Below are 14,844 nucleotides of genomic sequence, written 5' to 3'. Positions count from 1 at the left end.
TACAACAAACTTGACAACATACATAAGGAATTCTTATGTTGGAGAAAGTGAAAACTAAAGCAACTAACTGCTGTCTGATAATGTCAGAATTACTTTGTTTCACGACTAAGCATTTAATTCCCAACAACTATTTAGTTTTTGTAGTAATGTAAGATACTTAACCAACTTTTTTTTTAGCCTACTGGAAAGCATCTCTTTTTCTCCTTTTCTTACAAAAAGTTTTATTTTGGTGTAAGCATTTTAAATTGTAAAAAAAATTATCAGCCACTTTTTCAGGAATCTAAGCATTGTTTAAATCAATAAATGATTATCATTACTCAGTGGTGAACAGTAGACCAAGAACCATGCACCGTCATTCAAAAAGTGAACTCAAGGGGCACCTGGCTGGCTTGGTCGGTGGAGCATGCAACTCTTGATCTCAGGGTTGTGAGTTTGAGACCCACATTGGGTGTAGAGATTACTTAAAAATAAAATCTTAAAAAAAAAAAAAAAAGAACTCCTTATTTTTGGATTACTTTTTTATTGTTACTGAAAGAAATCCATATTTTGGCATCATCCTTACAATTGTTATGAATAAAAAGCATATACAGCTACACATTTAGGTATTTCTGGTCATGGGGCTAACTGTTGATAAAATGCAGATACCTCTTACTTAGATAAGCTAACTGAGGCCCAAAGGAGTGCTATGGGAGAGGGGGGCAGAGGGAGTGCCTGGATGGCTCAGTCGGTTAAGCATCCAACTCTTGGTTTTGACTCAGATCATGATCTCACAGGGCGCTGGCAGCATGGAGACTGCTTGGGATTCTCTCTCTCCCTTCCTCTCTGCACCGCCCCCCCTCCCCAAATAAATAAATACACTTAAAACAAAAAGTGATATGGATGGCCCAAAGTCATGCAGCCTTCTAAGTGGTCAATAACAAAGTAATGTCCTTTATCTTTATAAGGTCATAACTAGTTTCATTAGTACAGTGCCAGGAACATAGTAGGCTGTCAGCAAATGTTTATGGAATGAGTGCATTAGCCAATATAATATTAAATTTCAGCACTTCATATTCAAGCCATTTTCCTGAACTTGTGGCCCATTTCTTTTAAGTTTTATCAGTTGTGATTTTCTTTTAGACTTTTCTTTAGTTCGCTGAATTTTCCTGAGCCCTTTCTGACAAATGTTACCAGTAGTTAGAGGCCATAAACCAATGTATCAGCTGTTCTAAATTAAAAATTAAGATTATCAATTTGCTTAGTTTTTGCTGCACCTGTCCTACTGGTTGTGCCATTTCTCTCTCCGCTCTTCCCCCTTAGCCAGAAAGAACTTCCAGCTCACTAGAACAGATTGCTATCCCTCCCACAAATAAGCATGGTCTTACACATTTGGCAGCATTGAAAAGGCTCCCTTCAAAAAGCCTAGTTAGAAGCTTCCTCCAGAACTCCTGTGAGTTAGTGGTGTGTTTATTGCAACAGACCTTTCATCATTGTCGTCATTAAACCTGGTCCTTGTCTGATAGGAAGGAGTGGGGAGAACCATTCTTTCATAGACTTCATCAATGGCTTTATTAAAGCAACTCATTTATATTAATCAGCATGCAGATTAGGGCTCATCTGGGTTGTTTGTGCCCAGGTGGTGGGTGAGTAGATTCACCCCTTATTTGGCCACTGCCGCTGCTCCCTGTGTTCTTCAGAGGTCGCTTCTCCATTGAGGCTGCCAGCCTGAAAGCTCTGGCTGAGCACTGGGGGACTGAATCCACCTGGAACAGAATAGTTTGCTTAAACCCAGTCTGTAAATGATAAAGTGCTTTACAAATGTTAGATGTTATTATTGGTCTCTGTGGGAGAGCACTACTTCTTAGCCAGTTCCTCTACCTCACCTTGGTGTAATGTAAGTAAATCTTTCCATCATTAAATGCATCTCTCAAACACTCCGTGCTTTGTTTTTTGTGAAGAGGAACTGAAGAGTGAAGCTAACTGCCCTGGTTGCTATTAGCAGACTGTTCGGCATCCTTTATCTTTAAAAGTATTTTTCTGTAAGACATTTTTACTGACAATATTGGTCTTGTGGCTTAAAAAAAAAAAATCTTGACACTATCCCTTCAAATATCAAAGCTTTTTGGAAAGGACATATTTATGCTAAATCTGTCTTTTGTTCCTCCCAAGATGTATATGAGAATTAATTCTTCCCCAAGGGCGTTTTACCTTTGCAACTGCTTCATGCATTGCTATTTCTTCCTAGAGGTGGGGGAAGGAGTGCAATAAATTTGTGTGTAATTAATGCCATCAGCACTGCAGATGCGTGCACACACATGACTATTTCCTTCACTAGCAGCTGTTAAGAGTAGTAAAGACTGAGGGGCTGTGTGTTCGTTTGCCTCCCAAATAGAGTGATGGATCACACGTTGTCATTCTACACTGTAGTAAAAACTCATTAAAATAACCTTTCCAGCGCAAGTTTTTGAAAGACGATTATAAATCTGTAATAGCCTCCAAAGTTTCTATATACCAATGAGTTAAGTGTGGGGCAACCTTTTTTTTTTTTTTTCCTTCAAGTTTATTTATTTTGAGAGAGAGGGAGAGAGAGAAAAAATCTCAAGCAGCCTCTGCACTGTAGGCACAGAGCCAGACATGGGACTCAACCTCATGATCTGATCATGACCTGAGCTGAAATCAAGAGCCCGATGCTTAACCAGCTGAGCCACCCAGGCACCTCTGTAGCAACCTTTTTTAAGTGAGTTAAAACACAACCATACTACACCAACTCAGATAGGTTTTGCTGGCTCGAGCTTTTATTGAGCCACATTAGTTAATAGTTAATATTTTTCTAAAGATTTAGTTGTATTTTACTTTTTATTTGAGATGGGTGCTCCTTTGCCCATATTAAGTGGTCTGGTTTCCTGGTTAACTATCTACAACTCAGCTGAAACTATTCCATCTGTCAAATACTGACAGTACTCCTGGATCACGCCTGTTGAGACAGGCACAGCTCGTCTCCACAGAATGCTTACCACCACTTACTGATCTTATTTTTGCTACTCAGAGGACTATTGTTTGATTGATATATTCCAGAAATCAATTTGTGGACACAGCTTCAGAAGCCTCTCTGAGGCTAAAAGGAGAGTGTGTGCTCCCCAGCTCCCCGCCCCACTCCATGGAGATAGGTTTATTGTTTTAACCTGATTATAAAAGCAGTACAATAAAAGAGGGGAGAAAAATGTAATACATTGTAAATTTAAGCAGTTATAAATTTATTGATTACAAATTTAAGCAATTTATAAAAGTTGAAAAAGAAAATTTTTTCATTAAAAATCATCCAGATGCTTACTTACCATTTACACATTATCATTATTACTACTTTGTTGTCCTTTCATTTAAAAAAATTTTTTTCATTGATTTATTTATTTTTGAGAGAGAGCACGTGCACAAGCCGGGGAGGGGCACACAGAGAGAGACACGGAATCCGAAGCAGGTTCCAATCTCTGAGCTGTCAGCACAGAGCCTGACACAGGGCTTGAACCCATGAACCACGGGATCATGACCTGAGCCAAAGTCAGATGCTTAACTGACTGAACCACCCAGGCGCCTTTAATATTTTGTTGTCTTTTCCGACTTTTCTCTCAGCGTATATAAACACAGAGATTGACCTCACTTTGTTTTAAAAATATCTGTCATGCTATTCTGTTTTGTAACCAGCTTTTTTCTTTTAAGAAGATATTACAGACGTCCTCGGATAGCAGTGTGAAGACGTTATTTGGTCATTATTGTTCTCTTACCAACCCCTACTTCTCTTAATTTCTATTTTTTATGATAGGAATTTTATTATAGCTCAGGGTGTAATCACCACAACACCTTTTGCGAGTGCATATGCATCACTTTTGCTTTTCAGTTAAGAAAAATCATCGAATTGTAGTTACTCTTGCCAGAAGATAAAGAATGAGGCAATTACATTTTCCCTGAGACTGACGAAATTTGTCCTGTAAATTAACCATTTAAGAAATTCATTCCATCAGTTATACGTCAATTAAAAAAATAGTAATAATAAAAGAAATTTATTCCAAACAAGGTGCCCCCAAGAAGCTAGCTCATGACATTGACAGTCTGAACAGTTACCACTTCTGGCTCACTGAAATTTAGGGTGTTACTCAGAAGACGTGGGAATAGTATATGGCATTGCCAGGCAGTCAGATTTCAACATGACAAATCAGAAAGAAAAGCATTTTTGTATTGCATGTGCAGGTAAGCAATTCTGCCATTCTTGCAACCTCCAGAAATGCAGAAATTAGCTTATCTCCTGCTTGATTACTGTCTAGACAGCCAAAGTAAACTTTATAACATTAATGGTGACAGATTCTCTTCTAAGTGTTCTACATATTTACTCATTAGAGAGGAAGTGATGTGGCCAACTAGAGCCATTATTTGTTTGACACAACTTTTCACTTAAACCTGATATCATTCTGAATCTGATCGTATGAATTATTCCCAAGCATTAGAGCCATTCAAGACCCAGAACTCAGCAGTGTTGACCTTAATTGACCCAACTAGGATGTTTCTGTCAGTAGGTGGGGCGGGCTATCAGTCTTAATGGTTTAGGACATGGAAATGGTTTAGAATGGTTTAGAAAATGAAAATTGCTTAATTAGGATTCTAGGTCTTGAAACCAAGGGGCTTGGACACAAAAACTTTCATGAAGAAAGTAATCGGGAGAGTTCAGACAGAGGGAAAAGTCTGTGTGAAGAGAATAGATAAAAATAATATCTGAGCAGGGCACCTGGGTGGCTTAGTCAGTTGAGCATCCGACTTCAACTCAGGTCATGATCTCACGATCTGTGAGTTCGAGCCCTGCATTGGGCTCTGTGCTGACAGCTCAGAGCCTGGAGCCTGCTTCGGATCCTGTGTCTCCCTGTCTCTCTCTCAAAAATACATAAACATTAAAAAAAATAATAAATAAAAAACCTTTAAAAAATAAATAAACCTTTGGTGAGCAAAGGTGTCTTACCAAGCTTTATAAAAAAGCAGTTTTAAAATCTTCATGCCTAACTATAAATATTAAGATTTGCATTTCTAGAAGCTCGGAATCAGAATTGGAAGGGAACTTATAGAGTTATGTTTCGCAACTTCCTTCATTTTATAGTCAAGAAAAATTAATTGTCCTACCCCAGATCTCACAATGACATTACTAGGAGACCTTGAAGTAGGGTCTAGATCCTTTGGCTCCTAATGCTCTGCCCTATTTCATTACGGTCTTCTCATTGTTGGGCTTCTAAGAGTGGCTATCATTGAAGCTCTTTTAGTCTGTCATGTTTTTGTAGTTGATAGTGTTTGCTTGCCCCCCCTGGGCCTGAGGAACGAAAGTCCTTAATCTTTCTCATGGTGCCCTTGTTAAGAGTGCCAAGAAGTGGAGGGCTTGGGTTCTTAGTCTCAGGAGATCTGGCATTTAGGCTTCTGGATTCTCTGACTGCCATTATCCTTGCTACCATCGTGGGTTGCTGGAACAAATCATTCCACAAGAATCTGAGGGAGAAAAGTATCGTGAAGCAGGTACTTTCTTATATTGAAGTACAAAAGGTGTCTAAACAGGTGCCTATGTAGTAAGCCATGTATTGAAAAAAGATCAGATCAATAAATGGTCTCATTAAATATGTGTAGCTGGTAGTCCTGTGGTCTTCCTAGAAAGACTACAATTTTAAAGGAGGATGATACTTAAACATATCTCTCTTTGGTATAATTTAAAATGTTAGGGGCTCCTGGGTGGCTCAGTGGTTAAGCATCCAACTCTTGATTTCGGCTCAGGTCATGATCTCATGGTCATGAGATTGAGCTCCACATCAGACTCAGTGCTGGGCATGGAGCCTGCTTGAGATTCTCTCTCTCCATCTCCTTCTGCTCCTCCCCCGCTTACACACATGCTCATGTGTGCTCTCCCTCTCAAAAAAAAAAAAAAAAAAACGTAATAAAAATAAAGGTTAAGTGGGGCGCCTGGGTGGCGCAGTCGGTTAAGCATCCGACTTCAGCCAGGTCACCATCTCGCGGTCCGTGAGTTCGAGCCCCGCGTCAGGCTCTGGGCTGATGGCTCAGAGCCTGGAGCCTGTTTCCGATTCTGTGTCTCCCTCTCTCTCTGCCCCTCCCCCGTTCATGCTCTGTCTCTCTCTGTCGCAAAAATAAATAAACGTTGAAAAAAAAATTTTTTTTTTAAAATAAAGGTTAAGTAAACATTTCAGGCAATAGAAAGAGATTTATGTGTGCATTGAGTAAGTCACCCTTGCCTGGGACACTTCAGCTCCCCTAGGCTATTGCTGGTTTTCATAATCTCTTACCTTCCTTGATTTGTTAACCCAAGGAAGTCCAAAGCTTTTTCCTCAATGATCATCATTGGCTATGGAGGTGTATTCTGCTCAAGTAACTATAGCTATTTGGAACTATGGGTCCTTTATAAATTTTGAACTTATGAGTACAGGTCTGTCTATATTTGCTAATTACATTAAAAAGAAAAAGAGACAATAAAATGTCTGTTGCCTCTGCCTGGTCTGAAAAATCTCAGGGAAGTAAAGGCACAGTCTAGTTATCCAGAGCCAGATCCATTGTTAAAAGTTCATGCCATCATTTTGACATTTAGTGTTGTGGACTTTCTCTTTATAAATCCCTCTTCACTTTACCAGTGCTGGTCTCAAAGCTCAAACTGTTTCAAAACCGTAACATTTCTTAGTGAGTGATTGATCTGTATTATGTGTCCGGCCATCAGGGGGATCTTGGGATGTTGCTTGTATAAACTGTAATCCAATCTGATGCTGTGCATTTAGTTACAGTCTTTCATAGACCTATTGGTGATACTCTATCCTCCTGGATTTGGGAATAGAGCTTATCTGATACCTTCAGGGGAAAAAAATCCATTCATTTTCTTTCTTCCCCACTTAAATAACTCAACACATCTGGTAACACTGTAGGATCATTGTCCTTCCAGTTCCTCTGCAGCTCATATTGCTACAATATTTCTTAAGTATTTGGTTACCTAAAGGGCAATGTGATTAAAAAAAAAAAAAAAAAAAAGACTTTGTATAGGTCTTACAAATTAACCCATCTGCAGAGCTAGAAAAAAAATGGCTTTAATCAGCAAAATTTCCATATCAACAGCCTTGTCTGTGTTACACAGGATGAACGTAAATATAAATTTGGAGATGAATGCTCATGTGTTAAAATTTTAAAGCAAGTCTTTCCACAAATTAATGTAATTTGTGTCTAAGAAAATGTTTATTAAATCTAACGTACCTGAGATTAAAGTATCTTGTTGTTTGGGTCTGTATCCTTTGGCTTAATAATGTCTTCAATTACAAGAATGATAAAAGCTGAAACAAAATCCTTTAATTCAATCAGAACTGAGCTAAATTTTAGGAAGCAAAGAGTGGGAATCAGATACAGTACTGCATGATATAGGAAGCTAAATATACACGATATTAAGACTTCGCAAGAAGCGGTTGGGGCTGCTTTGAGGAATTCTTGTTTGGAACGGCTGCATTGAAATACCACTATTTTATCCTTTTGAATTAAGATGGTTTATGCAAACAAGTCTAAATTGTACAGTAGTTCCAAAGAGACTGTTTTCTGCTTGTTTTACATTCTGGAACAAGTTCAAAGCTTTTGATTTTGCTTGATTTTTTTTTTTAACAGCCTGAGTCTTGAAAATAATACAGGTTTGATGAATATGATTTCAATATTGCAGTTCTATAAAAATTTTCAGTGTTTATGGTACATTTGACCCAGGGGCCCTCCACCAAATATATCCACGGTGCATTTTAAGTATAACAGAATGAACACATTTGAAAGGTTAACCATTCTTTTGCTTTTGCTTTTCTTTCTGTATTAAGTATGAAAATTAGCATTGTAATGGCTCCCAGAATGGAGATATTGAAAAAGTATCCACCTGACAGAAATAAACATACAGAAAATAAATTGAGTTAAGATTTCATTAGGTATCTGAAATTTAAGCTTCTGTTCAAAATGGCTATTACTGGATTTTCATGTATATTAGTTCAATGCTGTGCTTGTAAGATTTTTTTTTTTTTTGCTTGAATTATGCCTGAAAAAAATTGGATTACAGCTCTAATATCCAGGTGGGCAATGCCATTTGCCAGGATCTTTGTATATAACCCCATAAGCACAAATACTGCCTTGCTGCTAAGCCTTCTGAGGCTTTCTGAGGTAAAAATGGGCATAAAAATGTTTAATTGTTCCTTTTAATTTTTTTTCTTGTTTTTTTAGGTTGTGGAACTTTTAGCAAGTGCTCTTATGGACTTGGTGCAGGGAATATACCATGAAAATTCTACTTCAACAAAGGTAGGGATTGGGTACTCATTATAAAATGTTAGGTTAAAAACCCTCGTGGCAAAACTAGAATTGACGAGCGAAAATGTCATTTTTGTTTTGTGTTTAAATTGTACATGACATTTTTTTTTAGATTAGTGTTTTGGCTACAAATCCATGGCCATACGCTTAGTACATAGCAGATTTAGCCAATTAAAACAACCTCTTATCCTCTGGCTGGATTCACAGTCTGTTCAGTCTGCAGCAGCCCAGGAGACACCAGGATGCTCTGTCTACTGGCTGGCAGGTAGCACTGTCACAGGGCAGGCAGACTGGAGAAACAGCTCGTGCTGAGGTGGCTGGGCGCAGCCTTTCCCCAGAGGAAGGGGTCTTCCATGTCGCAGAAGAGTGGACATGATCTGAAGAGGATGACTTTTGAGGGCATGAGGAAAGAATGTCTTTTATGTCCAAGATCCAGAATTTACTGCGTTATTAAATTCTCTCTGATAAGAAGTAGGATGGTTGTGCAGTTGGATCATTCTGATTAATTATATAGATCTAGAATTAAGGTTTTTTGACTCATTTAACAGGACATCTTATGGGTTAGGTTTTATTTCTTTAAAATGCAGTTATTTCATTTCAGTAGGATATTGAATGTGAAGCAGTTGCCTCATTGACCACCGCCATCATTTAACATGGTATATGCTATTATACGGGATTCCTAGCTTAGGGTTTCATTATTGTAACTTCTTTAGCTTCTGTATTAGCAAGATTTCACTCACTGCAAATTAGAGAAAATAGGCGCATATGCACATTTTAGGCTTTTTGACATTTCCATTTGAAAAAAGAAAGACTGATTTTACTGGAAAATGAAACATAGGGCATGAGCAACTTGCATAGGAAATTTAAAAGTATAACCCAGGGACTCTGGATGGCTCAGAGAATAGTTAGTAAAATATGAAGAATTGTACCTTGGACGTCTGCTAACATTTGGTTCAAGGAACCACAGTTCCCTGGAGGCATATCTAACTTCACCTAAGTTGCCTAGTGGTATGTGGGGACCTGGCAGGATATACGACCACAGTGGGACCCCCTTTGCCGCATTTTTCAAAAATATACCATACTTCACTACCATGGCTGAGGATTAATAGCACATTGTAGAATGGAAGATTCCTGGTCTAGTTCCACTCATAAGTTGCCTCATATAGAGTATAATGAAGATGATAGTAGCCAAACATGTAACACTGTGGTAAGTAACTCACCTATGTTTCTTCATTTAATCTTCACAGAAAGCCTGCTAGCAGAAACTACTGCTATCCCCATTTGACATAATGGGAAAACCGAGGTTTAGAAAAGATTAAATAATTTGCCCACAGTCATACAACTTGCTAGTTGAGATTTGAACACCAGAGCTCAGGTTCTTTTTTTTTTTTTTTTTTTTTTTTTTAATTTTTTTTAACGTTTATTTATTTTTGAGACAGAGAGAGACAGAGCATGAACGGGGGAGGGGCAGAGAGAGAGGGAGACACAGAATCGGAAGCAGGCTCCAGGCTCTGAGCCATCAGCCCAGAGCCCGACGCGGGGCTCGAACTCACGGACCGCGAGATCGTGACCTGAGCTGAAGTCGGACGCTTAACCGACTGAGCCACCCAGGCGCCCCAGAGCTCAGGTTCTTAACCGTGCGTTTTCTACCTCTATACCTCAGTGAAACCCAATTTGCTCTCCTCCCTCTGCCATACCTGACATCCCACCATATATGGTGATGACAGTGACCTCTTCTGGCAGTTGAGGCATCGTTTTCCCCTGGGATAGTTCCAATGTGTTCAACATAGTTCCATGTAAGATATTAATATCTTACAGTTAAATACCTTAATTTTTAAGCGAAAGTGTTATTGTTTTAGGGTTCTTGATTTATTCACTCTTAATTGTCCACTATAATTAGCCTAGTTTGTTAATAATTTTGTGAACATTTATTAAATACTTTCTGTATGTCAGGCAGACCTAACAGCAACGACAACAGTAAATGGTTAGATAGCCCTTTACAGTTTGCTTATACTTTCTTTCTCTACAGTCACCCATAAAAAGGGGGGCATTTGTTGGTACGCCCATTTTATACATTAAAAGCCTGAGATTCAGGGATGACAAAAGGCAGGAAAGCCTATTATCTGGAAACTCTTTGTTGATGTATGTTTCACAGTGGCATGATCTGAACCCAGGTTTTTTGACTCCAAGTCCCACATAATCTGTTTCTTCCTGGGAAAGAGAAAAGAGGAAGCAACGAAAGTCTTTGAAGGACTGTTGATCATACGTGCACTGCCAATTAGCAGACACTAATTGCTGACTTTCATTGGCTAGTTTTACTTCAGAGAATCTGTAGCAATGCTTTGTCCATCTGCCCTGTTTCCCTACCGTCTCCCCAAACACAGCCCTTTAAAGCACTAGCGACCTTCTTTAAGCAATTACATTTCTGAATATAGCCAAACCATTTAAAGAGCTGTTTTGGTTGGTTTTGTTTTCTTTTGTTTTGTTTTTATAACGGAAGGAAAATGCATAGTTGGACTGAAGCTGTGGGAGTGCTTCTGGATGCCTCCATTTGTGTCCCAGGTCCAATTTAGGTTAACCACATTTCCCTTCCTAACCAGAAAAATCCTGGCCTTTCTCCCCCCTCCTCTAAGTGTGCTTGCCATTGCAATGGCAGTTCAGAATTTGGGTTTTCGAACTTGGCCCAGGAATGCCTTCAGAGGCAGAGAGAGCACTGCCCCACATGCAGTGCCTTCAAGGTTTTCATGTTCTGGCACGATTGGGAAGCAGCCACAAGTGGAGGTCATGTGGGAAGTGAGTGGCACAACCTCCGTAGCCTTGGGCCGATTCAGTACACAAAAGAGTTGCTCTGTGATTTAAAATCAGCTGCAAACCATTTATTCTCTCTAGGGAGAAGAGAATACAATGCAGTCTGTTTTCTATATGGCTACTTAATGCAGTGATGGAGAACCTGGGTAGTACGAAAATAGCTTTCTGTGGAGCAGTGCCTATGTGACCAGGGTAGATGCACTAAAAGCAAATGGAGGAGAATTACAACTGAATATGTCCAAAATCACCTTCTCCAGAAGAAGTTTGTAGAGTAATTACCTAATCCTCCTTTAAACTATGAAAATTTATGTGACTTAACGTTAGTAATACTTGACAGATCATATGTAAATTGTGATCATGTAAACATTCAGAGTAATTTTGGAAATTCATCCTTTGATCTAGCCATTGAAAAACAGTATTTTTATTTTTGTGTTTGTTAGTGAATGAACCATTTTTTCCTTATAATAAAAATTAGCCATTGTGCTTTCTTTAGTGTTTATAGCATTTCCTCTCTGTCTACCTGGTTTGGTGTTGTTGTTAGCTAATTGGGAAAAAAAAAAGTATATGAAGTAGAAAAATTGCATTTTATGTTTTTTTAAGTTTGTTTCTTTATGTTGAGAGAGAGCACAAGTGGGGTGGGGGAGGAGCACACAGTAGGGGGGGTGGGAAGACAGAGAATCCCAAGCTGGCTCTGTGCTGTCAGCACAGAGCCCGAAGCAGGGCTCTATCCCACAAACCATGAGACCATGATCTGAGCCAAAATCAAGTTTCAGATGTTTAACCAACTGAGCCACCCAGGCACCCCCCCAAAATTGCATTTTAAATGCAGCTGTTGTTTACCATTCTAAGAGTTCCCAAGTCCTGCCATGTACATTGTGTTCATGTTACTCACTGTACACACTAAATATTTTGCATTTTAGCAAAATTGGCTTTGAATCCAGACCTTTATATCTAAAATCTTTATAGCATAATTATCTTATAACTTGTTTCTAATTAGAAAAGTAACTACGTATTTGGTAATAAAAATTGAAAGCACAGAAAAAGGTCAAGAGGAAAAAAGAAATTATTTTACATAAACCATCCCCAGAAATGAATCATGATTACACCTTAATGTATTTCCTTCTAGATTTCATTCTATATTTCTCCCATTTTATAGTTATTATTCTATGTCGTTTTTTGTTCCGATTGATTCCCTAGGATTTGTTATTAAAAGTCTTCAAATGGGGCGCTTGGGTGGCTCAGTCGGTTGAGTGTCCGACTTCGGCTCAGGTCACGATCTCACGGTTCGTGGGTTCGAGCCCCGCATCGGGCTTTGTGCTGACAGCTCGGAGCCTGGAGCCCGCTTCAGATTGTGTCTCCCTGTCTCTCTGTTCCTCCCCTGCTCTCACTCTGTCTCTCTCTCTCACTCTCTCAAAAATAAATAAAGATTTAAAAAAATTAAAAAAAAAAAGTCTTCAAATGTTGGGGGCACCTGGGTGGGTGGCTCAGCCAGTTGAGTGTCCAACTTTAGCTCAGGTCATGATCTCACCGTTTGTGGGTTCGGGCCCCACATCGGGCTCTATGCTATCATCTCAGAGCCTGGAACCTGCTTCAGATTCTGCGTCTCCTTCTCTCTCTACCCCTACCCCACTCGTGCTCTGTCTCTCTCTGTCTCTCAAAAATAAATTAACGTTAAAAGTAAATTTTTTTTAAAGTCTTCAAATTTTAATTTTAATGACTATTTAATGTTTCTCCATACTACTATAATTTACTGAACCATTCCACAATTTTTAGATACTTACCCTGTTTCCTTTTTTTTTTAATGAGTTTAAACAATATTGTTATGATGAACATCTTAGTGTTTATAACAGTGCTCTATTTTATACTATTTGCTAAAAAAAAAAAAAAAAGAACCCTAGAAGTGAGATTTTTTTTTTTTTTTAATCAAAAAGTTAGTATATCTTTAGGGGCACCTGGATGGCTCAGTCAGTTAAGCATCCGACTCTTGATTTCAGATCAGGTCATGATCTCATGGTTCGTGGGTTCAAGCCCTACACTGGGCTCAGCACTGACAGTATGGAGCCTGCTTGGGATTCTCTCTCTCTTCTTCTCTCTCTGCTGCTCGCCTGCATTTACTCCTTTTCTCTCTCTCTCTCTCTCTCTCTCTCTCAAAATAAATAAACTTTAAAAAAAGTTAAAGTAAAATCTATTCTTCAAAAAAAAAAAGTAAGAATATTTTCAATATATAGAAAAAGATTGCTATCCTTAGAAAAGCCTGCTTTTAAAGTTGGCCCTTGGCTAGAATCTGGGAACTTGGATTTTAGGAGTGTCTCTACCATTATCTAACTGGTAAGTGCAGCTCACTGTAGCCAAACTGTTTTTGCCAGTAATGTGGTTTATTTTGAATATCTGCTTTCCTTCTGGGAGTCTGGAATGTTGGTATATGCTAGGCAGAGAGGATGACCAACCCCTACAGAAACGCTGAGCACTGAGTCTCCAATGAACTTCCCGGGTAGACAGTATTTTGTATATGTTATCACGTGTTCATTCTTAGAGGAATTAATCACATCTTGTTTGACTCCACTGGCAGAGGATTCTTGGAAGCTTGCGCCCAGTTTCCTGTAGACTTCATCTCATGCACTTTTTTCCCTTTGCTGGTTTTGTTTTATATCCTTTGCTGTAATAAACCATAGTTGTGACTTTGACTATATGTTGAGTCCTAGGAGTCCTCCTAACAAGGCCATCAAACCTTGGGGTGGTCTTAGAGACCCCTAAACACTGTTTTTCTGATTCCTTATTATTTCCACCCACTTGTACTCCTTCCTTGTGAACTAATCAAGGTCCTCTGCAACACTCATGTTGGTTTTAAAATGGGGAACAGCACACCTCTTTCCTGTCTTCAGAGATTCTGCTCATGTTGGCTTGGCCCCGGTCTCAGGAAAGTGAGAGGGTTTTAAAGAGGATCCATTTCTCTTGGAAAGGAACTGGCTTTAACAGAGTTACTAAAATTACAAAGATCCATTCTATTTTTTTCCAAGCATAGATTATACTTTCAGTATATCATTCTCTTATGAGAAGTAGATAAAGTCACTTATGTCCATTTATTTATTTTTTATTTTTTATGCCTATCTTCCTTAGCCCCTTAGCATATCTTCCTTAGCCCTTAGCATCTTTCAAGTAAGATATAAGAATAATTCAATTCACCAGGAAGTTATAGATTGGTGCCTACCTGCAAAGCCCAATGCCACCTTCTAAAATACAATAAAAAGATTAGCAAGGGGAGCTTTGTCCATTGAAAAAATAACAGGGAGAAAATTGGAACAAAGGGTCACATCTGGTTGGGAAAATCAGAAAAGACTTCAAGGAGAATGTGATATTTGAGGTGGACATTTAAGGATGGGAAGGACGTCTGTTGATGGGAAGGATGCCATTTAAGGCAGAGGAAACAGCATGATCAAAAGTAGGTGTATGTAAGATCAGGCCTTCATCCACATTAGAATAAAGGAATAGTAAGAAGACTGGAAAGGTAGGTTTTGTCACATGCTTCAAGACTTACAATGCCAGAATATAGAGCTAAAACCATATTTAGTACTTGAGATAATGGAGGGATTGAAGATTAAAAAAAAATTCTTTTTTAATGTTTATTTATTTTTGAGAGAGAGAGAGAGACAGAACGTGAGCATGGGAAGGGCAGAGAGAGAAGGAGACCCAGAATCCGAAGCAAGCTCCAGGCTC

The 14,844-nt window shown here is 38.9% G+C and overlaps 1 protein-coding gene across 6 annotated transcripts in view; it reads left to right on the top strand.

The window, feature by feature from the left end:
• Positions 1-14,844, top strand: part of PDSS2 (decaprenyl diphosphate synthase subunit 2) — a 292,097-nt gene that overhangs the window by 174,268 nt on the left and 102,985 nt on the right. For all 6 annotated transcript variants that reach the window (XR_005789940.1, XR_005789938.1, XR_005789937.1 and 3 more), the window contains one exon: positions 8,239-8,313. Coding sequence is in view for 1 of the 6 variants with exons in the window: in XM_040474307.1 (XP_040330241.1) it covers positions 8,239-8,313 (75 nt within the window). In the remaining 5 variants the exon portion in view is untranslated. The remainder of the gene's footprint in view (positions 1-8,238; positions 8,314-14,844) is intronic.

The sequence above is a fragment of the Herpailurus yagouaroundi genome, unplaced genomic scaffold (assembly GCF_014898765.1).
Source record: "Herpailurus yagouaroundi ecotype Mexico unplaced genomic scaffold, PumYag 139, whole genome shotgun sequence".
Taxonomy (NCBI): domain Eukaryota; kingdom Metazoa; phylum Chordata; class Mammalia; order Carnivora; family Felidae; genus Herpailurus; species Herpailurus yagouaroundi.
The sequence above is the reverse complement of the archived record's forward strand: the minus strand, read 5'-3'. Positions and strand labels throughout refer to the sequence as shown.